The 27,043-nt window shown below is 31.6% G+C and overlaps 1 protein-coding gene across 1 annotated transcript; it reads left to right on the top strand.

Annotated features, from left to right (window-relative positions):
• The first annotated feature begins 7,452 nt into the window (after window positions 1–7,452).
• LOC145313674 (uncharacterized) lies at window positions 7,453–25,477 on the top strand. Its single transcript, XM_080153199.1, has 7 exons — window positions 7,453–7,782; window positions 11,011–11,099; window positions 12,326–12,411; window positions 23,011–23,063; window positions 23,389–23,443; window positions 23,910–23,983; window positions 25,030–25,477. Exons 1-7 carry the CDS (start codon window positions 7,726–7,728, stop codon window positions 25,156–25,158), a joined length of 543 nt encoding a protein of 180 aa, XP_080009325.1. The 5' UTR covers window positions 7,453–7,725; the 3' UTR covers window positions 25,159–25,477.
• The last annotated feature ends 1,566 nt before the right edge of the window (window positions 25,478–27,043 follow it).

Here is a 27,043-nt window from a genome sequence, read left to right as displayed (position 1 = left end):
TATTAGAATAACTGCAAGCTTCTTTTTTAACAGGAAAAGAGTAAAATAAACATTACAAAGTTAGAGTACAATTTCAATTAATTATTTACTAAGTACAGGGTGGGGCAAATAAGACCGGACAAATTCTAACTTCTAAACAAATGAACATAAAATCGTCAATGTTAAAGATTTTATTGAATTTTAAAAACTGGCAAGCAAAATAGGTATATGACTATTAGATTATTTAATAAAATCGCCGTCAGCCTTAATCACCGCCTCTACCCGCCTCCTCAACCGCCGGCAGGTCCAGGTCAAAATGTACCAGTCCAAGCTGGCGTGTTTCTCCTTGATAGTGGCAATGAGGGAGGTCTTTGTGGTATGGGCACGTCTATTGGAGCATGCTTCAAAGTAGCCCCAGGCCCAAAAGTCCATTGAATTAAGATCGGGCTGCTGGGAGGCCACATTTCCTTAGGAACGTGAGTAACCGCAGGATCCAAATTCGCTCAACTTTCAAGCTACCCTTATACACGGAGGCTCTTATTTGGACCACAGTTGAGCTAGAACGACGTTCATTACCTTTTTGGAAATGGCATGAAGTTTCAGCTAGGGTTTTACAGTGCAACCCATAGTCTAAAATGAGGTTTAAAATTAAATATGGGTCCGTGGAGTCAAGAACCGAGAAATTTTCACGAATTTTCACGAGATTTGACTTTTTTTACATCTAAAAATCTGCCCCGTTTCATTTTGCTGGAGTACTACGGTCAAGCCATTCCAGATAGAGAGCTATAGTCTTTTATAGTGTCTTACTTATGTATCTAACAGTATCCCCAGCAATTTGCAAAACTCTACCTTACCTACAGATAGGCTGAGGTCAGATTTAGTGGGCCCTAGTCGAGAATCCAGATTAAACCTCCGGCGCATTTGGAATCTGCCTTGTTGAACATATGCGCGGCCAGCTCGTTGTACACGTCCATCTTCGTCCAAAGATTTTTTTGTGCTAAACGGTCATTACCTAAGCTTTTTATAGTTTGGTCAAACGTCCTGATTGGTCAAGTAGTTTTGGCGCTATGGCCGTTTAAAGTTTGTCCGGTCTTATTTGCCCCACCCTGTATATTTACGATTACTTTTATTTAATGAAATCTTCCAATTTTTAACATTTACAAAACAGCCTGCTTTATTGCATCAAGATCCATGACAGATCTATATAGGAAATAAACGTCTAAACCCTTTGGTGATGGTTATGTGAAAAAAATATAATTGAAAAAATCTTTTTAAAATCATTTAAATTAATAAATATTTACTTCTTTCTTTTAGATAGTAATGGCGGGGGAGGAAAATTGATTTATTGAGAAATAGATGAATAGATATGTACTTATAGAAAACTAGCCAATAGCGATATAGTTATATTGAGCCAACTCTAGTACAATAATAAAAGCGAAACTTTTCTACATTTGTGCGTAAAATCAGTTAACGCTTCTGTTTCAAAATTTTCTCTTTAAAGAAAATAAATTTCATAAAAATATAGTCCTCTGTTTTTTTTACCTGGTATGCTCCTCCTAGAGAATATGAATGTCTATTTAAAATGTTTGGTGATTTTTTTTATATAGTATGATCATTCTAAAAATCATACACAAATTAAAGACACATTTTTATAGCAAAAATTAAGACTAATTAATCAGCATCGTGTACTTGATTATTTTTGGAATATATTTGTACAGATATTTTGTTCAGACTTGATTTTCTTCTGTCTTTTGACTATTGACTCTAGGGGCGTGGTGATCGACGTTTCGGGCACAAGTCCTCTCCACGTCAACTTTGAACATACTCTGCATTTTAAATTGCAGTGTAACGCGCTCAATCGCCTAGGGTATCAACACCCATCAGACAACCAACCCTTTGATTGCACGACCTTTGTCTGAGAAGTCCCAACTGTGCATGGTAATGAGTTGCGCCTGTTTTGGGCCGAGGCATTCCCCCTACTCTAACTATTTATGTCGCGCATCTGACATATCAGCAGTAGGAATCGTTTTTAACGTCTTTCGTTAAGACGCGGTGTCGGACCGAGATTCGAACCTATCACCTTCCCGACGACAAGCGGATGCACTACGTGTTGAGCCACTGTCGCGGGTTTTTTCTTCTGTCTTGCGGTCTGATCTATTCATCTTCCCTTTTAGGGATGTTGTCATTCTTGTTTTCTTTTCTATATAACTATCATACTTAAATGATAAAAACACTTCACTTCAAAAATAAAAAAAAAAAATTACCAGATTTATCTAGATTTTGATTTATCCTGTAAAATGAATACATGAAAGTAATTGCTTTTTTAATGAAACAAATATTCTAGTTACTAACTGGTTATTAAAGGATTAATAATTAAATAGATTAAATCTGTGATATTGAAAATAACAAAGAGACAAACTAAAATCACAAATAAAAAAAAACTTTATGCTTTTTTCATGCATTAAGGGAAATTCAAATGAACTAAAAAATATTTCCTTAATGCGTAAAAATCTGGCTTTGGGTGACAAATTTTTAAATGTTATAAACTGGCAATGTCTTCTCTTCCATGCGAGTTTTATTTAATGTCTTCAGGAAGGGATGATACATGTAAAATACTCAGTACCCAAAGTTTAATTTACAACTCTCTTTCTTTGGTCTATAAATGTGATTAGATCGTTAAACTTTAAAATTTCCAGTGGTGTGCACATTTTTTTTTCATGAAAAGAACAACCATGAGGGACTGAATAAAAGGAAAATTTAAATTTAAAGACGCACCCCCAATAAATATATCACAAATATCTAATTGCTTAAAGAGTAACTCTCTTATTATTATTTACAATATTAATGTCTAAAGCTAATATTAAAAAAAACTCATTATGTTACCCCTCCCTCAAAGAAAGCTTGGACCTCCTAGGTCTGAAGTATCTAGCCGACCGCCCAACCTTTTAAACTTGTAGAGAAGCTTTGCTAAAATATATAATGCTCGCCAATATCATTAAGTAAACTAGTTAAATAAATATTGTATATTATGTATTTTTTTCTTAAATTCAAATATTGTAGTAGATAGCATTTATGGTAATGATGTATTGAACTTTTTTTTTCAACGTCATGAATTTTAAATTTCGGCAATTTTACTTTTACTGAAAGAATACCAACAAAGCAAACTTTTTTGAATATTTCTTTACACTTATTTTGTAGGGTTATGTTAGATAACTCCATAAGTTTAGAATAAGATAGAAATAGAGAGACAGAAAGAAAGGGTTAGGGTTGGTGGTCCACCCCTCAGTTTAAGGGATTAAATCTAAATTTCTTATGTTATTAATTATTTAAGCACTAAAATAAAATTTATATTATTTGTAATGTTCAATGTAAACATTTATTCTATATAATTTTATATGAATATTTGTCACCTGACTTTTCATAATACATTTTCTTTGATAAATATTGGGGGTTAAATTGGGGGAGGAGGGGGGGGGCTAAGTATATAATAACAAAAATAGCAACATCTTTAAAAGCGAATCTCTAAAATCAAACGGTAGGATAAATAAACACTTAAAGAGTGTCATTGCTGTGCAGATGCTTTGCTTATAACATTATACTATGTTATCATAAAAATCATTGTTCAAAAATCAAATGAACAGGATAATTATGCAAAAATTCGTTGCAAAAAAAATTAAAAATCATCATGTTTTCTATTAAACGTACTTAAGCTTCCAAATCATACCTAACTAGTACAGGATTTATTAAACATAGTTTGAAATCGATAGGACAATTCTAACATTAGAGCTATATGTTTCGGAGGGAGAGACTTACGGAAGCATATAGAAACCCTAACCTCTTATCTTAAAATAAAGGATGGTTTTTAAAGCTCGATATCCACTTTGAGGGAAATCACAGGTAATGTTTAGAAAATTATTCCAAATAACAGAATACATTTAAAGACAATACTTGTAAACTTAATTTTGCTTTGATTAATAAGTATTATTCATTTGAGCCTTAAATGAGGTATATAATATTTATTATTCATGTTAAATTCTTAAATTCTCAAAATTAATTATTTGATTTATCTATAATACAAATTAGCTTTATATGTCTGTCTGTCTGAAGATTAACATCTTGATGAACCGATTTGGCTTTACTCTTTAGGGAATACCTACTGGTCCTGTAGTGGTTTTAAGCTATTTTCATGGGGGTAGGACAACCCACCCTTTAAAAAAATACCCTCATTTAATTTTTTCCTATGACAGCACCCCTTCCCCCTCCAAAGAAAATCCCCCCCTCCATTTTTTTATTTTTTAAAATTCCGAATTGTTAAATAATGGGGTTGGGGAACCCGAACCGCACCAAGAGGCGAAGCCACTGTGACCAATTTTAATTTTAAATTCCGAATATGAAAGTTGAGTATCCTGGGTGTAATTTTGAAAAGGAATGGGGACTTCCCATTACCTCATGGGACAAAGCTCCTAAAGGCTAGGGGCAAAGCTGCTAGTTTATATAAAAAATGCACAAGTTTATGTACTTGGGAATATATAATAATTCTACTAAATACATTCTATTGATATATTTAAAGTTTTCCTAGGTCAAGTATTTAAATGCAAAGTGCATTTTGAGAGTGAATAAAGGTTTAACTTTAATATGTGAGTGCTAAGACAGGAACACTTTTCCCTTAAACTTCTTTGCTATTTGAGAGGTTTCAATTAACGACAAATAATTTTACGAAAAAAAACAAAGAAATGTTAAAATAAAACTAGCCTTAGAGACAAACAGACAGGGTGAGGAAAAAGTGCATGTTAAAAACTCAAAGAGATTATGAGCAAATCAGAGATGTGATATAGGGAGATGTCAACGCCTTCCTTAAAATTTAAAAAGGGGAGGCCTACCTTCCCCTTTTTTCACTCCCAATGGTTTCACACATCACTGGTTGTGCATTAGGATATATAAGTTGGAAGGAATTTTAATGTTAGGGGGAGATTTGAAATCTGCATCAAATTTTAAAGATTTTTTATAAAATTCGATTTTTGTATAATTCTTTTTCTAAAAGCAGAAATACAATTTAAGTTAATTAATTTTGACCAATAGGATAGGTGGATTAGAAACTACCTGCACTCTAATTGGGTGAATTATGTTCGACACTTAAGTTCTTCAATCAGAGCGCAGATAGTTTTCAATCCACCAATCACAGATGTCAAAATTAATTAAATGTACAAAAAAAACAAATTTTATAAACATCCTTAGAATTTGATGCAGTTTTCAAATCTCCCCCTAACATTAAAATTCCTTCCAACTTATATATCCTATTGTGCATGCTACAAACAAACCATAACTATATTCAATAAAATTTTAAAAATACTACAGTAAAACTTGAGAATCAATATTCAGAAGTCTTAATTGTTCTTATGAAGATAAACACCTATCCCACCAAAATGCGCAGGGAAGGGGGTGGAAATGACATAAATATTAATCTCTACCCCAATCTTACCACAGTAATTAAAAGAAATAAAGCACAATAGAAAAATAAGAGCACATTGTCCTATCCCTTTAACGTTGTCAAAAAAGGTAATATTTGTGGGTGTATCTGCGTTGGTGTGTGTTAATACTTAATATAATACTCAGTTTAGTTCCAATTTAACCAGAAACTAAGGGGATAACCTACAAAGTTTCTTCCCCCCGAAGGTTTAAAAGTCCATGCTACGTATGCGAATGGAAAAAGTGACTAGTTTGTCCCAAGTCCTATCCCTCCTACCCTGCAATTTTATATAATGTTTTTGTAGTGAAAAATTGAAATAACTTCTGTTAGCATATGTGGTTAATCTACTATTATAATATTATTTTGTGTTTACAATAGTCCAGGGGGAGGGGTTCTTTTTGAATTCCTTTTATCATTTGTGTATTTATCGCATCGTAATATAAAGATAGTTTGGGAAATAAATAAATATTTCATAATTCTTGTTTTGTAGATTCAGGGGCCTAATAGCGGCAACAAAACAGGGCTCAATTTTATTATTTATTTTCTCAAACGATGCGATGCATATTTTTTCAATGCGGACTAGACCCAGTTGATTTGATTCTGTGCCATACTTGAAATTGTATTGTTACTTTCAAGTCCCAATTATCGCACATTCATCCCTCTTCGTCTGTTCTATTTCTAAAATTCGGAGAATCCATTTCAAATTTTGTGCATGTCAGTGTTGAGGTGTGTATGTGCGTGTGCGTGAGTCTGTGTATATTTCTGTGTGTTAGTGTTAGAGAGTTTGTATGTGAATTATGGCCGGATGAGTGGCTGGGCGAGTGAGTGGGTAGGTAGAGAGAAAGATGGTTAGGATGTATAATAATATATAAGTAGGAAGGAAATGAAAAATTAGGGTATGGGTTACTCTGCACCTCTGAAGCCAAAAAGGATGGGCACATCATATATATTTTAGAGTGTCTCAAAAATTACAAGTTTTATATTTTACGCAAAAATAAAGTTTGTGGAGATAGAAGTTCAATAACCTCTTAGGAAGTTCCAATTTATATCACCAAGATGAAATTTTAAGACATAACTTTTTTCAGAAAAAAAGTTTTACTAATGGGGAGAGGGGTTATTGGTCTTGTATATTACATTGGTAAGTTTTATTGATACGCTCTCTCATTGGTTTGCTGAAAACTTTTAATGAATTGGTTGTACAATTATTCAGTATCTAAACTTTTCCTCCTATTTGATAGAAAGGTTAATGTTTTTTAAACTGGGGGGTTGCACACCAATTTATTTTCCATTGTCTTGTTCCTTATAATGTCTGGATAAACTGTAACTTTTTAAAATATATAAAAACGTTTAGGCGTTCACAGGACCCAAAACTTTTGAAACCCCCCACCAAAATGAGGGGCGCATAGTACTTCGATGTTGTACCAGTTTTTATATACTCTAATAAATTAATACTAGCAACTGACTAAAATAACCCCCCATCAACCACTTTTACACCAATCCTCCCCCCTCCTACGAGAGGAACTGACTGAGGAATAAATGAGGTCCAAATAAGCAACCAAACAGACGACAAATTTTAACTGTTAATATATCCTCATATTCTATATCTATTTATAGATAACAAGAGGGGTGTTATATTGGAGTTAGTCTCAACCCATACTGGTGCCCACCGTCTACAATTTTGCCGTAATACACCCAAAAACAACCCATGTTCTGTACGCCTCTGTTTATACTATTTAAGTTATTATTACAAGAGTACTTACTCACAATATGTTATGTGTTAAGGGAATTAGAATACAACTGAAATGCATAATTTTATGAAATTTTGAACCCCTCTAATATACACTCACTATCACCGTGTGTGGGAGTTCTAACTTTTTAATGGGAGATAGAAAAGGGTAGAGAGAAGAGAAAGAAAGAGAGAGAGAGAGAGAGAGTGGGGTATAATTTAGAGAGAGAAAAAGGAAATGGGCTTGGTATTGTTTAGACAACAATGTATGTGTTTGTTTGTGGAAAAAAGACAGAAATCTACAGAAATGGGAAAAAGAAAAAGTAGAGAAAGAGAATGATAATTATTAGGAGACTGGAGAATGGTTACAACAGAAAAAGAGGTGGGGAGGTGGACTACAAAAAGGGGCCTGGGAGAAAATGAGTATTATATGTAACTGTGTGTGTGTGTGTGAGTACCATTCTCACAGTTTGTGAAGAGTAGAAGTTCTCTGGTTGTTGTATCGGCTAGGGGCTCTACAACTACAACATCTATTTCAGTGAATTATTTCAATATGTGGTTAACATTTCCAAATATTCTCCTCTGCTCCTTCCTTATTTTCAACTTTGTGGTAAGTTTATTTTCAATATTTGGATCCTTCTCATTTTATGAATTCATTAATGTAATTTAGAATTATCATATTTTTTTGTTGTTGTAAAAATCAGATTATAGACAGTGCATTTTGATTTGGGTAAATTTTAGATTTATTGCATGGTTATCATTTCTTAACTATTTCCGCACTAAAATAAGTGGGTTACTTGCCAATACAATTTTCATTTCTATTGTCACTATTCTATAGCTAGACTGTGTCTGTCTGTCTATCATTTATATTCTGTAAAAATGTCTATAACTTACTTAACCCTTACAGATCGGGGGGGGGGGGCTCCAAGAGCCCCCCCCTCTAGTTTTTTCAATCTCATTTTTTTCTAGGTAAGATGGAGTGCTGTGACTTCATGACTTTTTAAGTTTAGTAATTTTACGTTGGCAAGAGTTGATTTTATTAGGATATCTGGTCTGTGTCGGTCGTGGTGTCCAGTCAAAGTCGGTTGGGTAGCACCAAAATTAGAAAAAAATTCTAAAAAAAATCTTAATTTCTACATTATGACTTTTGTGTATAAGGAGAAACCTGAGAAAAAATGTGTTATGACCGTTTGACCGCTCCCTGACCGACTTTATGACCGATTTTTGTCCGGCTTTTACTACAGACATATATCATGAATATCGTGGCTTCTATTACAGCTAGAGTCCTATAAATTTTTTTGGTAAATCCTTGAGCAACATCAAACAGATAAAAATATTAATCGGCGCCGCCAACCGCCGTTTTACCTCCGTAACCGCCGAAAATGGAGGTTTCCGTTATTTGCCGTTTTTTGGCGATGATCAGAAAAAGTAATTTTTTTGTTATAAAAAATAGAAGTTCGTCCTAAAATTTGGTCATCCTAGCTGCAAAATTGGCCGCTCTACAGCTGTTTTAAAATTTAGCGGCTGGCCGCTATAAAGCGGCTAAGGAGCGGCCTGGCTGCTATGACTAGAAAAAGTAATTTTCTCTAAAAATACACATGAACCACCAGAAAAAAATTTTATGTCTTTATCTGTAACAGGAGCCGAGATAGAGGGGGGGGCTCTTGGAGCCCCCCCCCCCCCCGATCTATTAAGGTGGGAATTGGGGCCCGAGCTGTAAGGGTTAATTAGTAATCACATTGTATACACAAAACAAATATTGAAATCAGATCAAGTTTAATTAAATTAACAATACATCTTGGCTTAGCTAATTGATTCCTCTGATTGACGTGTTGAAGGGGATGAATCCATTTTTGAGGCAAATCAAGAGTGGGTTGTTACACTTCTTGGGTTCCAACCCTTACCTCCATGACTAGGGTTTAAACCTCCCTGAACAACTAATTGGTGTTTCAAGTAAAAATGTCACACTTCCCTACAAATTGTGGGAATTGTGCTAAATTTAACCACTAAGCTCCCCAATTTAGCAATCCATTAAGAAATAAATGTTCGAATTTGTTTTTGTCCATTTGTATGTCTGTCTGATTAAATCACTGAATCAAGCTTCCCAACACCTTAAAGACAACGTAACACCCCTCTTGATGTCTGATTACACCTTCATACACCATACTTGATATTGGTTTAAGAAGGTTGTCAAAATTTTAGGGTACCCTATAAAACATAAAAAAAATTGTTTTGTAAAAAACAATTATTTAATTAAGTACTCTATTGCGCATTTTAAGTTTTTCAACCTTGTAAAATCAATCTACGATAACAAATAGATTAAATTTATCCAGCTTCTGATGAAGAGTCTGCAATAGAAGCTAATCTTTTTTGTCATATTATTCTTGGTAATATTGGGTTAATTATAGGTCTGATTTTGTACTGCACTTTTTTTATACGTTTGAGGTTTTCTCGAGTTTTACAAATGTTATAATTTTATTATCTAAATGCACCAACAAAAAAAATCCTTAAAAACTCATTTGTTATATGCCATTTTATTTCTAGAAACTAGTGTATGTACATTCTCAGTCATCTTCTTGTTCTTTTGGATGTTTTTTTTTCTTTTTTTACATAACCTCGAACACATATTTCCAATGATGGATCATTAAGAATTTAGATGTAGCTGGTTCATATTAAAACAGGGATAACAGGGATAACACTATTACTAATTTCGCAGATCCTAGTCAAATGCCAAAACAATATTTACAAGATATAATATCAAAAAACCAAATAATAAAGACTTTTATTTGTTGCCCCCAAAAAATACTTTAATCTCTTACTTTTGCATCAAAACAAAACAAAAAATGAGTACTGAATGCTAAGAAAGTTAACAAACTAAAGAACGTAATTCTTTGTAATATAGTAGCTGTGCTACTTAAAATGAGTGTGTTAGATGATCTACACAAAGTTCTTCAACATTTTTCTTGGAATCTGAGAGTGATGCACTCTTCAAAACTAACGGACAAGGGATTCCTGAAATATTTAAAAACTTGTTTTCTTCGGCCCCTCGGGGCTAACAAAACTGGTTTCAATCTTTGTATTATTTTAATATCCGCGGAAAGCTGTATTTAATGCGATGCGATGAATAACTATTATTTAATGAAATATGCATGATCAAAAATGTAAGTATTAAAAATGTAAATTACAAAAGTGCCTGTCTGTCTACACCAAAGAATTTCGCTTCTATTAAAGGAATCTGTGTAAACAATTTATATTTAAATATAGTATGATGTTGTATCCATCAAGCTAAAAATGTCGGAAATGATAATAGTTCATATTAAGTCAATAAATTTTATACCTAGTTGTTAGTTATCCCCTTTTTCCTGATCCTTTTAAAATTGCAGAGAATCCTTCTGACAAAAGACGTGTCCAGAAAATATTATTAAATTTGTAGAGGACATTCAGCCGACAGCTAGTTTTCTTTTCAAGCATGATAATTGTTTGCTCAATTGACTTTATTAAAGCTTTCTTACGGTTTGTCCTCTAGAGGGTTTTTCGCAATAGTACATGTGTCCACACAATTCTACCAATTTATCGGCCTCTTAATCATATTTTTATTAATAAAAATGAAATGCTTCATCTTTCCATCTTTATCTAACTAATTTTGTGTATTTTAATCAATCTATCTTTTTATCATGATATCTATCTATTTAGAGTGAACGGATGGCTGTTGTGAGATATATTAATTGGTATATCATAGTTCAGATCTATCTATATACTATGTCTATCTATCTAATTATCTATCTATCTATTTATTTATCAATCTTTTTCATGATTTACTTACAATCTATCTATCTAGGATGGACGGAAGGCCCTAGCGAAGGAGATATCAAATGATATAGATATTGGACCCGATCATGCTGTTTCAAAACAAAAACTTGACAGAAGGTGATACATTATTTTATACAACATTTTTAGCTTGATATACGTACTTAAAATATTTAAGGAAGCCAAGCTAGTTATTATGCGAAACTTTTCCATAATGTAGGTCTGTAAGTACTGTAAGTAGCTACTTCCATTCGAAGGGAATAGTAGGTCTGTCTGGCTATATTAGATACGAAAGAACTATCTAATTGTTATCAAACTTGGCATATTTATATTTAATGATAATGTATTTTAAATGGCTTGTGCTATATTGCATATGAAGCTTCTTAGACATTTTTAAATACCTTTTCATAAACCTGAAAGAAAATATTTTAAAAGGAGTAGATTCTATATTAAAAGAATGAATTCTTTTTTTGTGACATTCGAACGCCTTTCCGTCAAAATCATAAAAATCAATGATGTTTTATTACAAAATTTAAGATTTTCTTTTCTAAGATTTAATCTAATAAAAACCAATCATTTTTTGTTTTTACCTGACCTAATCTAACATAACCTTTTCTTATAATAAGGAAAATTGCTTTGACTAACCATAATAATAATAAAAAAGGTCAGACTTATAAATCAATTATTTCTTTTACATATATTCATTCAAAGGCGTAAGCAGGGTTTTTCCCTTTCTGCACGCCTCTGTATTCATCACTACAAAAGGAATAACACATTAGATGTCTTCAAGAAAAAAACACTGGACATAAATTGATTTACATCCCCAATTATGATAAATAAAATTACTCCTTCTGTGGATTAAAAACAGCAGTGAAAAGTTTGGACACTGCTCGTTTGACTACCCAAACAATATTCCCAATGTTTGCTTCAGCATATGAATGAGATAACATGATTATGATAAATCTTTGGGGACCGGGATAAGTAACAGTTTAATGCTACTAAAATCATTAGCAAATCTCAAATTACAAATGTTTATATATAATTTAAATCAAATTTATCATTTACTAGCTGCTAAGCTTCTAGAGGCCTCAAGTTGCACTTAAAGAAAAGAGGAGGGTAATTAGTCGACCATTCATTTTAAATTTTTTTTAAAGTGAAAGTAAAAAAATTTGTGAAGATATTATTTTTTTCCAGGGGCTATTTCCATCGGGAGGGTAAATGTACCCTGTCCCTAAATAGTTATAAACCTTCCCTGGACCGATAAAAAGTTCTACTGTAAAGTAGTACTTAAGCTACATACAGACAGAAAGATATCTTGTTAGTTTTATATACGGATTGTTTTCTAGGTATGAAGAAGAAGTAACAGCCCTGGAAGAAGCCCTACCCAGCCATGTTGCCAAGATCAGAGCTGGTCTTGTTAAACCTAACAAAGGTAAATCTTTAGTTTTAAACAAGTAAAACCCATAAGCACTAGAAATTTTCAAGCTCTTCTTAAGCTTCAGACAAAAACATTACTACTCTTTACTATAGAATATGCTTGTATCAATTAGTCGGGGATGGGTTTAGGATGAAATGCCTTGGGCCATAAACATCCGAAACTAATAAACAAGCAATATTAATGCCAAGAAGAGCTTGCACAGTTTTTTACTAGAAAAGAAAATACTCTAAATATAAAAATGTTTCATTATAATAAAATCCTAAAATTGCACATATTGGTTACACAATTGATCGTTAAATTAAATTTTAGATTATTTTTGTTTTAAGTTAACTATGAAAATAACATTATTTACAATTTTATTTTGGAGAACACTTGACTTATTTTTTAGGCGATTTACCGCAAATATTTTATAAAATTTTCTTTACATAACCTGGTCAAAATACTTAACTTATATTCATGATAATTTTATCAAAGTTTTCAAACAAAAATAAAACTTTTTAGACAACTTTTTATAAACACTTTAGCTGAAATTTAACAGTTAGGAGGTTGAAACTAGTTTTATAGAAGTAGAAATATCATCTACGATTACTATTTTATCTCTACAAAAAAAGGGCTATAGACGATTACATATAACCCTCACTTAATAATGATATCATCATGGCCAATATTGTTTCTCTGTAAATCCCTATTCCGTTTAAGCCTCTTTTGATAACGATATCAAATTGGCCTATATTATTTTTTGTTATACTCTATTCTTAACTGCTGTCTGTAGGCAAAATTACAAAAATTATATCAACCAAGATGATAATCATTATGACTGGAGGAGGGAAAAATGTGTTCGCCTTTTTCTTTTTTATAGTTGCTAAAGAATGATCGTAGATTAAATTTCTACTTTTAAAAAAAATTGCTTTCAACGTCCTAACTGTTTAATATGTAAAATACATAAGGTAAAACAAAAGAAAAATAAGTAAACTTCAATATTTTCAACCCACACGAGAAAAAAATAAATATTTTACATATTTTAGAAAATACTATTGCGACGTGGTAGATATAAAAGACTGGTGTATTTTACATGGGGGTAAGGGATGGTTGAGTTGATAAAAAAATATGCCTTTATGAAAATTAGAATAACAACACTTATTATGGAAGCTTTTTATGCCTTATAGCGCCTATAAAAAAAATTACGCCACACAATACAAAGAACAGGCGCAACTCATTACCACCACAGTTAGGACTTATCAGACAAATGTAGTAAAATCAAAGGGTTGGTTGTCTGATGGGGGAATGGACGCTTTACATCGCAATCATAGGACGCGGAGTATGTTTCAAGGTGCGTGGAGAGGTCTAGAACCCAAAGCCCCCAAAGTCATCATTACATTCATTTTTTTCAGTAAGCAAACTTATCTTCCCAAATCTATGTCATATTATGTATGTAGAAAGAAAACTTTTTTTCTTTTTCTCTTCCTAATTTAACTTTACACCCTCATGGGATAAACGGATATTGGCATTTCAAATCTAATTAATATTCAAGTAGATATCGATGCATTTTGTTAAATAATCCATTTTTTTACTTTATGAAAGGAATAACTACTAAATTATTTACGTTTTTTTCTATAATTCAGCTACAGTAACAAATAGAAGTAAAATCTCATTTTATATGCCCCTCCCCGCTCTTATTTTAAAATAAATTGAAAATAATATAGTGGGAGGGGGAGAGGAAGTAGATTTGTGTGTTTTTTTAACTTTAGGTTAGGTTATATTTGGTTGTTAATGTTCAGCGGAATAAGGAACCCAAAGGAATAGCCACGAAGGGTTGGGCGATTGCAGGTACGTGTTAAGCTTAAAGAAAAAAAGTACCCTATTCTCTTATTTTCAATCTATTCAAAAACTTAGATGGGGATATCTTTGCTCGATAGGCACTTTAAGGGAAAGAACCAATTAGAGTATTTATAAGTGTGCTTCATAAAAATAGAACTAACTATCCTAGGTGTCCGTGGTAAACCTCCTGTTTTAATCAACTCAAATCTTCTTGAAATTCTTTTTTCAATTAGAAATTTAATCCACTCTCAACATTGTAAATGTACACAGTACACCTTTTAGATGACATCAACATATGAAAAAAATATAATTAAGAATGACTACTTTTAAAAGTGACAGGATGTCAGTATCTGTAGCGAACGATTTCACTAACCATTGAACCAATATTGTTGTTCTTTACAGTGAACCTTCTAAAAATTGTAGGCTAAGTCTAACTTGATATACTTGCAGTTTCCCTCATACTGTATTTGGACCACAAGAATTTGTTTTCTTCATATAACCGTATTTTTAATGAATAAGAAATGTTAGGCGAATTAAAGGTTAAAATAGTTCCGCAGGGATAGGGCCATGCATTCCGTGGAAGATAGCAAAAAATATGTTGTTTTTCCAAAATTAAAGAATATAGGACAGGGATAAGGGTTCTCTAGGAAAGAATTAGGTTTGAGGAAAGAACTGTCCTATTTTTTTTAATAGGGTTCAAAGAACACATTAACTACCTTGAGAGTTTTCTGAATATTTTAAAATTTAGAGACAGTGCTATGAATAAAGTCAGGGAGAGAAGGGACGAGGCCCGTTTAATTGTACTTACATTGTTTCTTGGGAAGGGGGGGGGGGGTAAAATTATTGAATTATGGAAAGAAAACGAAGTAGCGGGTTGCGTCGTATTTCCACAGTAGCTTTTGATAGGTCATTTTGTTTAGGTTAGGTAATGACTGGCCCGGAGGGCTAAAAAATTGGCCTTGTAGGGTTAGGGCCCCCACAGGTGCTAGAACTAGGAGAAAGGCTACTGTAAAAAGGAGACGAAACCCGCTACTTCGCTGATTCGTTTTCTTTTCCTGATCCAAATTGTTTACGATCTATTTTCCCATCCCTGAATACCTTGATAGAGTATAATTGAAAAGAAAATTTAAGGTTGAAAGATCAATTGATTTTGTCAATTTTGGAAAATTCGGGCTTTTTTTTTGTTGAATTTAACTTTTTTCTTCATTTACTTTAAATAAGTAACTTGTGTTTAAATTCAGAATACAAAAGTTAATATTATCATTTTAAAAAAAATTTAAAAAATACTTTCAAGTCAATTCTATTAGGGCCTTTAGAAGCGTGAAATTTAGAATAAACTAAAACAAAATTTCTCTTAAAAAGAATAAGAACACTCATAAAAAGTAACCTAAAAAAATCAGAAAGTCATGCAAACGAACATCAACAAATGTAGAGTAACAGCGCAACATAATTTAGAAAATTAACATTTAAAAATTATAGAGATGACATAACATGATACTTAATAGTCCTAAGAAACCATATTAAGAAATAAAAAATTAATCATTCTCTGTAAACCAAAGCCAATCTGTTACTCATTTTATCTGCCTGCTTGTCTTGTCGCGCTAAATAGACATTTTGACTTTTATGAGATTTTACGCTTTCACTTTGTACCCCTGAACGATATTTATGGTATGGGGTAATACAAATTCTGATAGCATAATAATAAGCTCCTAAAACGTTACAAAACTGACAGAATAATTTCGTTAATCAAAATAAACCACAAAAGTACTTTTATATTATAACAAGTCTAATTTTCATTATTTTAAAAGTAATTTTTAATCAAGTTAATGTGTATTCTTTGAGAAATTTCCTGTTGACTAATTTAATACTCTCTCTCTCTCTTAGTAATTTGAAATATGTAATATAAATTAGGTTGACTACCCCCTTGCAATTTAGGTGTATATTTACTTCAGCACATTTGGGGGCCTTAACCCAATACCCAATATAGCCTAACCTAAACTGGCACAAAGTAATAAACAAATAAACGAAAAACTACGACACTCTCCATATTTTCAAGTAATTAAAACAATAAGGTCGGGGAGTTGTTGTACTCAACAAGGGAAAACGCAGCTAAGGAAATACTATTTCAACAAGGATGACAACATCCATAAGTAGCGAAGGACAAAAATTCGTGGATGGGACTGACCGTCATTGTTGTTTTCTTTAAACGACGGGAAATTTAATTTTTGATATCTTTAACTGAAAAAATTTTGAAAATCGGACTAAAAACGCCAAAGATATGGGGGAAATGTAAAAAATATAAAAATAGCCAAAAACCTGCAAAAAGGCAGTCTGACCGTCATTGTTGTTTTCTACAAACGACGGAACATTTAATTTTGATATCTTTAACTGAAAACATTTTGAAAATCGAACCATAAACACCAAAGATATGGGATTGGGGAAAAATGTGGAAAATTAAAAAATAGCCTAAAACCTGCTAAAAAGCCGTCCGACCACCATTGATGTTTCATAGTTAATTGTGCTCTTTAATGATGGAAGTGTTGTAAAACAATTTCACCATTCTATCTTTTATAGGAGCTGAGTAAATCCCATTTCCCCTATAGCGTTACGGACGGACTGACGGACAAACAAAGTGAATTATAGAGTAGCCTCGCTACTAAAAATAAATTAATTATATTATGTCAAAAAAGTTTGAAATCAATATCATAATAATGGATACATAGTTTTTTTCAGATAATTCTTACCTAAACAATCTTTTTTGTGGTTAATATTTCAAGAATATACACGATGTTTCAAATCGATTGGACAATTCTAACCATACAAAATAATTTTCTATCAGAACTAGATCAGTTAAACTACTTCATTACTGTTTTTTGAAATTTTATTTTGATTTATCCAAATTAAACTTTGATAAAAAAAACTACAAGCACAGTCCTTGTAATTGCAAATATTTGAAAAGTATTGAATTATCAAACAATCCTTTTTATCTTACAACAAGAATTATGCAAAATTCATATATTCATAGTCATACACAGAAAAATATACGTTTACATAACAAAACTTTTACAACTTTTTATTTATCAATATTTTAGTTTTGTTTATTGAAATATTAAGTGCAAAGCTTATGAAATATTAGGTAATAAATCAGTGGCGTGTGGAAGGGGGTGTTAACCCCCCCCCCCCCCCCGAAAAAATATATTCAGAAGAGTAGAAATTACCATTTTTTCCCTCAAGGCTACACACATAAGTCAGCATAAAGGTTGCTGATCTTTTACTGGTAAAGATAATGCCCCCAAAAATATTATGTAAATACTATTAACAAATATATATATGCCTTTGTGTTCTATAATTATCATCATAATACACATTACAAATGTATGTAATCTAGGAATAATATACATATTTGATGCGAGTGTGCTTTTTATTTTACCATGAATGTCAGTCAATTCTAGATATTTAGATGTGAAAATGTATATGAAACAAATTTGAAAATTTTTGTGAATATACAGATGACTAATATGTATTGCTATGCTTCGATTCAACTGGATGTTGTCATCATTGTTATAATAACACCCCCCCCCCCTCCCACATACTTTGTTATAGTTGGGATTTTCAAAGACTTTTTAGTCTATAAGCCTCCGTTAGAGAGTTAGTAGATGGCTTGATAAAAATTCTTGTCTCATTTAAACACCGACTGAACCTTCAACATAAATCTATTGTGAGTGTGACTTTACATGATATTTGTAGAAATACTTTAACAAGAGAATGGTGGAAGTCCTAACTGTATGAGGCTAATCTAGGGTAAAGAGGATTACATAAATAGTAAATGTATTTCATTTTATTATGTTTCATTATTATGTTATGTTTACATTTCTGCAATACCAAATATTTATGCTCATTTTCGAGTTAAAAGCAGTTTTAAATCTTGTCATAAAAAACTTATATTAAACTATGAATATGTAATGAAATACTTAATACTAGATACCTTGCTCGGAAAGAATTTAGCCCGTCTCTTTGTGATATATGTTGACTGGTTAGTACCAAAAATCAGCTAATCGACATCATCGACAGACAGACAGAAGGGCACCAAGTATTACAGAGCAGGATCGCTACAACAGATTTACCAAATATGACGTCATAGATTTGTTTTTAAAAACTAAAAAATTAATGAATTCTACTTTACTATATTTGTGTATTGTACATTTCCAAGTTTGCAATCTTTCTGTCAGCGTACTAAAACAAATGAATAAAAGAAACACAATTTTATTAGTTTTGAAAATGAGAACATATGTAAAACAAGAAACTTCCATAATTTAAAAACCACAATTCCTTTAAATAAATATTATTTGACAAACGTCAGACGAAAGGAAAAGGTTAGAGTTGATGTTAAATTATCAGGTGATTGTCAAAGTGATTTCTCCGCACCCGAGTAAATTCTATTTTTCCTCCCAAGGTTATATATGGATATACAGACAGACGTACATACAATAACTATAAGACAGATGTGCTGTTCTTGAATAAAATTCTGTAGTCTATTATAAATATCAGTTGAGAAAATCTAAGTAAATAAAAAGTAGATTTTCTTCTTAGAAGTGAAAAAGGAGTCGTTTTCCCTTAAAGTTACTTGTTGCGCACCAAATTTTTATAATTATATTGAAGCAAAGATAGTTTTTTATTTGTTTGTGTATTTCTTAAGCTCAGGTTAGCTTTGGTTAATTAATAAATTCAAAAATAAGGGTGTGGGGGGGGGCGGTGCTCGAAAAGGAGAATCAGAGAAAAAAAGACATCATAAATTTATTTTTGGCCATTATAAAAATGTAAAAATAATATAATGTGCACAATATAGCTCTCTCTATGAATTGTAGATTTAAGTTTAATATTTAATACTTTCATGAAATGTCAAAAATGAAATACAATTATTACTTTATCACGTGATTTTTGCTTCAACATTTTTATGGAAAAAAATTTATAATTAAGTAAGTGTTTGTGCGTGGTTCTGTTTTTGTAAGCTTTATTACAGCTTTATATGGTTTAAGGCTATTTTCCATGCCTTAAATATCCCAGTTTCATAGAATTGTATTAAAAAATGTAAATTAGAAAGCTTAATACAAAATAATTTAATGATTAAAACACATATGATCAAATGTGAGATGTAAGATAGTAAAGAACAACTATAATGTAATTATTTAAAGTAAGAGCTGACAAATGACGGACTCATATATTCAAACATACTTACTCCCATATCTATAGAGTTACTTCGCTGATGATAAAACAAAATAATGTCTATTGTTTATGGTAGATAAGAAAAGGAAAAAGAAATCATTTATCTCCAATCTTTCTGCAATTAATGATTTCTTCTAATGATGAAAGATGAATAATATCAGAAATTGAAGGGATGTATCATTAAAAGGAAATATACTCAATTCCCCCCCCCCCCCCCCCCCTCCTATTCTATATCCTGTATATTAAGCTCTGCATTTGCTATATATAGTTAAGAAACAAAACAAAACAAAAGAATTGCATATCTAAAATGGCTTTATTCAAAATCTCAATGAAAGTGTATATAAACCAAAGGATTAATCATTGTCAACATAGATTTATTTTACAATTTCCATCATAACACTGGATAATATGTAACATATGAATAGATCTCTTTTTCTTTCTTTTATACTATCTATTCTTTATTTCGATAAAAACATGTAATATCAAATATTCTCATTGTTATAAGCAAAACTTTTCTATAATATGAGAGATCCGTTCGTGCTAAACGGAAAGTCCTGGATTTATGTATCAGAATTATCCTATTTCAAAGCTTGTATGAAGTGTCCTGAAGCGATAAGCAATAATTTTGGTTGCTTCATATACATGTATTTTATTATCAAATTTAAGCCATTGAAGGCAGCTATTTTAAACCAAGAGTCATTAAGTCTTACGGTTGTTCATTTGTACTTTATAGATCACGAAATGCACATTTATTTATTATTGTACTCGGATGTACTAAAGTAAAAAAAAAATGAATAGTTAATTTTGAAATTGCTGGTCTGAATTGGTTCTAATTTCCAGGGGGTATTTACAATTATTAGTCTTAAAGTGGTTTTAGGCTATTATCCTAACCTTTCCATCTTCACCTAGAGGCTAGGGGTGAATTAAATAGTTTTAAAAGACAGAAGTAGATATTTACTTATGTTGTAGAAAAGGTGTGAGCATCTAACAAGGTGTGTGTGTTTAGATTTGATCATGAATGTTTTGCTTTTGTCATGCAATTAAATTAGTCACTAATGCACAGGGATTAGGAGAAACAACAATGGAAGATAAATTAATGTTCACCACAATTCTTGTTTGTGCAATTCTGTAATTTATTTCTTGTAATTATGGGGGGAGGAAAGTGTATTATTTTATTGTTGTTGTCCCGCACCCCTTTTCTAATACCTCCTTTGTACGTATGGATAAATAATAGTTGGATGTTGTAAATGATTCTGACATACCCTAATAAAATGTTTCTCCTCGGCTGGATACCCCTCACCTTTATGAATTCAACTCATACCCTCTTAAACCATGGAGGAATCTATTGACAAATAACTGAGGACTATATTAGTAATTAGTAAAATTTCCCTGTCAGAAAATCCACGTATTCTATATCCATTCCTATGTGATTTCATGACTTAGTGTTCTTTACATCAAGCAGAACTAATAGCCGCGTAGCTTTTCATTTGCGGCATGACTGCGACTTTTAACTAATTTAGCGGCTGAAAATTATTGCTTTAGCGTCATTGCAGCTGCTTACTTGGCTCAATTGAAAGTATAGACAGAAAAAGCTGAATTTTAAGCTGTGGCAGTTGGTTTTAAACTTTTTAGCGGTTGGCTTCCCATGATAAGACTATCTTTTGTGGATATGTATACTTAAAATCGTGACTGCAGCTCCTTTGGATAAGATTGCATTTTAAGTTTAATATATCTTTGGACTAATTAATCTAAGCCTTAAACGATTTTGTAGGCATTTTGCAAAATTTTCCCTGTCATGCCTATATTTATGTTTATATATGACCAAAACTTGCACTGAATACTTTGTTATTAAATCTTTTCTAAAGCTAAAATCATTAGCTCTAAAATTTTATAGTTCTTGATGGCCAAATTAAGCTTTTTTTTTGTACACATGGTTTAAATTTTGTACTAAATAGGGAAATAATAAAATATTCGTTTAAGCAAAATGGTGAATATTATTTTGTACTTCCAAATTCACACTCCAAAATAAGCAATATAACTTTACTGCAAATTTTTATGGCTGTAAAACGCATCACAATTTATATGAAACACAAAGCTGAATACCACAAAATTTTAAAAGTTAACAATAACATTTTGTTTTGAAAATATTAGAATATACATAAAAATGATGCCTTTTTAAAGATGTTAATTTATGCATTTGTCTGTGGATTAAAAGTGGTTTTTGTTAGCATACTCAATTAAGCACAAATTAATAAGTATTTTCAGGGAAAAGAGAAATCAATGCCTCAAATGCACAGAGAAAAAATTGGACACTACACGAAAATTTAGAAAAAAGAATCAGAAATATAAAACCGCAACAATTATCAGTAAACTTTGTCTTTGAGAAAACTTTTCTCTACCACCCTATGCGGGCAATTTAATTCAACTTGCATTTCCCGAAAATCTAGATAATTTGACTGAATCAATGTCCCTTGTCTCTGGTCACGTGAGAGTATCCAAACTTTTTCTACAAATCACTCGTGTGACAAAACTTTTACTAATCTACCCAGCCACTTATTTAATGACAACAATTGTTTCTAGATGCATAAGTGATAATGGGGGTACGTCAATACAAAAAATGAAATAAATTTACATCAAAATTTTACTCTTTTAAATGGAGAGAAGGTTTATTGACACATCTAAATATCACAGAATTGTATTGTGTTTCAAAGTTGATTAAGGTCTACCATACCTAACAAAAACAAATATTAATTCATTTTCTTTAACATGCTCCTGTATCCCTATAATGCATAAGCATAGGTAAAAACAAGAATAAACCTTGCAATTATTGCAGCTTATTATATCAAACTTTATTAGAAATAATAAAAAAAGGTAGCATTAACATAAATTATATAAACCCAATGACAAAAAATATTTTTTTAGATTTTATAGCATAGATTTTAGCAGTCGCCAGCCCATCTATGTATAAATAGCCCCAAGAGGCTAAGGGCGAACTAATAGCTTTCTAAGATTAAAGTATTACTATACAAGGTTGAAACGTAGATATGTTAATTAATGAGTTAATTTATTATAATTAAAGACAAAAATTATTATATTCATAATTTTAATGTATAAATGAATAATTATAATACTTATGCACGTACAATATACATACTTTAGCAATGCAGTTATTGTGTCTATATTTTAATTCTATCCGTAAAGAACAGGAGGTTTTAATGTTGATGTAATTGTATATTTATAGTTGATATATACAAGCTATTATAATTTTAATTTTATAAAAATTTAATTTTTATACTGTCACCCATAAAAATTTTGACAATTGAACCCAAAAGCCCAAAGATGGGGAAATATGTGAAAAAAAGCAGCTAAAAAATTCTGCCGAAAAGCAGTCCGACCACCATAGATGTTTTATTGTTGATTATAATCCATAATGATGGGAATGTTAAAAAAGAGCAAAGAAAATCACGTTTTTCCAACTTCGTGTCTTACGAGCCGACGGACGGACATTATTAATTTTAGAGAATCTTCGCTTCTATAAATGTTTTGTTGTAGGTAAAGGGCACTGGAAGAAAGTTAGTCTGAAGCCGAACACAGCCGGCGATCAGGTTGGACATAAAATACTTTATTTACTGTCGCTTTGGGCATTAATTGTTTGATTTATCAATTATTTACAATGTGTTTAGTTTGGTCTTATCACATATATTAAAAACATGTATAAGTAAATCAATAATGCCTAGTACCCATTTGAGGTATTAAATTTAAAGCAAAAACTTTCTGTGATTAAAATCTCATAAAACCAGGAAAAAGTAGGGGGATTGGAATGTAAATTATACTGGTACCCAACGTCTAGGTTTTAAAACATGTTCTCTAATTCGTTGGCCCAAAGTTTTAAAGTATTAGAGTGATTCTAAATGCTTTTTTCATTTTAAGGATAATGTTAATCTACAGCACTTGGATTACGAACCTGCAGCTACTAGAAGACAAGGTATAAAAAGTCAATAATCTAAAGCCTATAAAACTTCTTAGGGTAGCCTTTGAGTTAGGATTTCCTTCCTTGCATATTTAGATATTAAAGTTTTTTTGTTTGTGCGTTTTGTGTACTTTCGTTCTTGTTTTAATGCTTTCTTGTTATTTTTTCTACAAATATTTTTGTTTTCTTCCAATTTTAAGTGTAGAAAAACAGGATTACTTTTTGTACAAAGGACTTTCTTGTGAAATTCTACAATTGGCAGTGTAAATGTGTTATTGGGCGAGAAGGGTGGTTGCAGATTAATTAAAGAAAAGTAGCATTGGTAACTTCAATTTTTGCTTCAGAAAAAGTTTTTGCACACACAGAAACCCGAACAGACAAACTTTTTGACTGTCCCTCGGACCATAATAATGACGAGAAATGATTAGACAAAATATTTAATTGGTGGAAGAAGTGAACACTGTATTGTCTTTTTTTTAAGGAGACCATCTTGAAGAGACAACTTCCTCCAGTAAGAAAAAATTCTACAAACGACTCTTTAAGAAACCAATCAAGGTAGAAAACAATCTAATCTGCAATTTTCTTTGCATTGTTGCCAATTACGGGGCTAATTATTTTCTTCAAAAAAAGGCTTAGATACTTTACACAGCTCTGTCAAATAATAGTGCTCTGATATTATAAACATAAGACTTTGGTCATAAGGTTCATATAAATTCAGTTTAAAAATTTTTCATGCTGAAAATATGTCAGCCATGAATAATTTTTCCATGATTTAAAGGTCAAACATATGCTAAAGTCAAGTGGTCAAGTTGTAGAATAATATTGCTACAAGAAAATAAGATAACTCTAAACTCTTGTTAATTTTGGTATTTTTAAATACTACTAAAACCTAAACCCATTTAGCGTAATCAGCTTTTCATTATAATTAGATTTGAAAATTTAATGTAGTATGCATTTAGCTCATAAATTACTCTCTAATTCTCAAACTCATATATATTACTAAATTTTATATGCAAAGCTACTCTATATAGAATTTGTAAAGTCTGTTTTCAAATGTAGATATAGCTTAAAAACTAAAGACTACATGAAAGTAGATATGATTAAAGAAATTTAGATTTATAAGGACTCAAATATTAGAATACTTATTATATGTAGTAGGTACTAGGTGGTACGTTACTAGACGCCTTTAAGAGCACTTTAGGGAAGATCGGGCTCGACCATTTATTTCACATTTTAATTTAAGAATTAACAGTAAAAAAATATTAACTGTAAAACTTTTCCTTCATCTGTGAGAAGCTTTAATGTAAAGAAGAACCATATCGGACCAGAGGTTAGCAAGATACCTTGTTACAAACACGCAGACAGACAGATATGATGTTATTTTTAGATGGTTTCAACTGAAGGATCGAAAGGGGTAAGACAATGGCCTATAAATTGATGTACATCCCCAATGATGATACACACAATTAACCCTTCTGTAGATTAAAAATAGTGATGGAAACGTTTGAAAACTCGTTATTATAAAACTTTGATGAACTAGTGTAATACACAGCGCATTGTCCCCTCTCTCTCTCTGGTTTTAACTAGTTTAATATTTTCAGATGGGTAAGAAATTGAAGAACCACCACCTAGAGAAGGACGAGAAGTACAGAAAGTACAAGAAGCACATGAAGAAGAAGTACAACCACTTACAACAACAACACCAAGTACACCAAGTACAGACACCTTAAACACCAACGGAGCTCGGCTATATTACACAGATCAAATAAATATGTTGTATAATGGCGTTAAAGACTCAAAACTTAATTAAATTTTATGATACAATTTGAATCCTTATCATACAAATATTCCAAGATAAATTTACGCAGCAGAGTAAGGGAACATCTAAAGGGAAAAACATGAGAATTTATTTAGAAATTTCACAAAAATCAACAATACTTTCATCTTTTTGAGTGTTTAAAGCCATTATTTGCCATCCCATTGAATGTTTGCATTTGGATCAGTAAAAATTGTTCTCGATAAAGAAGAATAAATCATAACAGAGAGAAATTGTATTTATTTTTAATTACATTTTATTATTATTAGCGGTGACGCCCCCCCCCCCCCCCACCCTAAAAAGAAAATGGGGGGGGGGGGGGGGCATTTTTAGTTTTTTTAGTTAAATCATTTTACTTTGTATTATAGATAGTAAAGTAAGTCAAATCCGCAAACGCGGAAAAACAAGCACCGCATCGGCTGGCTGTCGGATTGGTGATAGGCTCGAATATCGGGCCAACACGGCGTAATAAATAAAGACGTTAGAAAATGGTTCCTACTGCTACTAACTACTATGTTCGATATGCGACATAAAGAGGCGCAACTCATTTATACTATGCAAAGTTATGACTTGCATAAAAAGTACAAACAAAGGAATGGTTGTCTGTAAGAAGTTTGTCCATGTAATCACTATATAAGATATAGTTCAGAGGCAGAACTTAATTAGACCTCGTCAAGTATATGTTCTCTAGAGGCTAATTTACAAAATTAATTAGATTAGAAAGACCTCCATACTTTAATGTATATAAAGCTAAAGATTATTAAGTGTGTTATTTATTCTTGCATTGCATAGCACAAAAATGTCCATAAGTAGCGTCAATATGCTTGTGTGCATTGGTGAGTTTACGTACAATATACATACTTTTACAATCCTTTTACTTTATTATTATTTTATATTATTTATATTTATTTGTCTGGTTTTACTATTAGTAGTAGATGTGCAGGAAACTAAAGGTATAAGACAATGGTCGATAAATTGATATACATCCACAATAATAAGATCGAAATAAGTGGTTGAAACGTTGGAACACTCATGTATCAACCATTTAAAATTTACTAAAGTCACCAAAGTTGTTGAGCCAACGAAATTAGAAAACGTTATTATAAAACTTTGGGGGACTGTGATGTAATAAACAGCCCACTGTCACATCTCTCTCTCTCTCTGGTAGCTATGTTTCTTAAAAATTAATACATCTTACTTAGCCAGAAGAAAATACTTTTTAAATCTTCAAATAAGTATTGCATGACGTCGGGCTTACTTTAATTATAAAGAATCTGCGCTACTAAAAAAAGGTAGGAATGTTATTAATAATACATCTTACTTAGTTAGGAATAATGTAGGACTTGGTCATATTAATTGTTCAAGTAAGTTGTGAGGTACAGACTTGTCCTAGTTACAGAGTAGCTGCCCTCCTAAGATGGATTATTACATCTTACTTAGTTAGGAATAATGTAGGACGTGGTCATAATAAATCATCACATTATTTCTCTCCCTCCGTACATTCATTTATTACAGATTCAAAGTAATGTAAATTAATATATTCATTACGTTTAATCATTTTCATATATACTAAATTCTTTAAGTTTTTAGTGCGAATGTAATGTCTTTTTACCATATTTTTGTAACACCGAAAATACACAAAAAGTGGCTGATAATCTTAGATAGATAAACCAGACCGAAAACGGTTACAATACGCAAAGATTGCAATTAAAAGAATTTGATTATCAAAATTTATTGTAGTCGCAATATGAACAACTTCACAAAGATCGTTTACATTCTGATTTCTGTAATACATTATA

The sequence above is a fragment of the Acartia tonsa genome, chromosome 3, assembly GCF_053477335.1.
Source record: "Acartia tonsa isolate MP-2025a chromosome 3, ASM5347733v1, whole genome shotgun sequence".
Classification (NCBI taxonomy): Eukaryota; Metazoa; Arthropoda; class Copepoda; order Calanoida; family Acartiidae; genus Acartia; species Acartia tonsa.
The sequence above is the reverse complement of the archived record's forward strand: the minus strand, read 5'-3'. Positions and strand labels throughout refer to the sequence as shown.

Coding starts and splice junctions, on each gene's coding strand:
- LOC145313674 (XM_080153199.1), top strand. CDS start 7,726: ATGTGGTTAACATTTCCAAATATTCTCCTCTGCTCCTTCCTTATTTTC. Junction 12,412..23,010: donor TCTTGTTAAACCTAACAAAG/GTAAATCTTTAG, acceptor GTTTTGTTGTAG/GTAAAGGGCACTGGAAGAAA. Junction 23,984..25,029: donor TCTTTAAGAAACCAATCAAG/GTAGAAAACAAT, acceptor TAATATTTTCAG/ATGGGTAAGAAATTGAAGAA.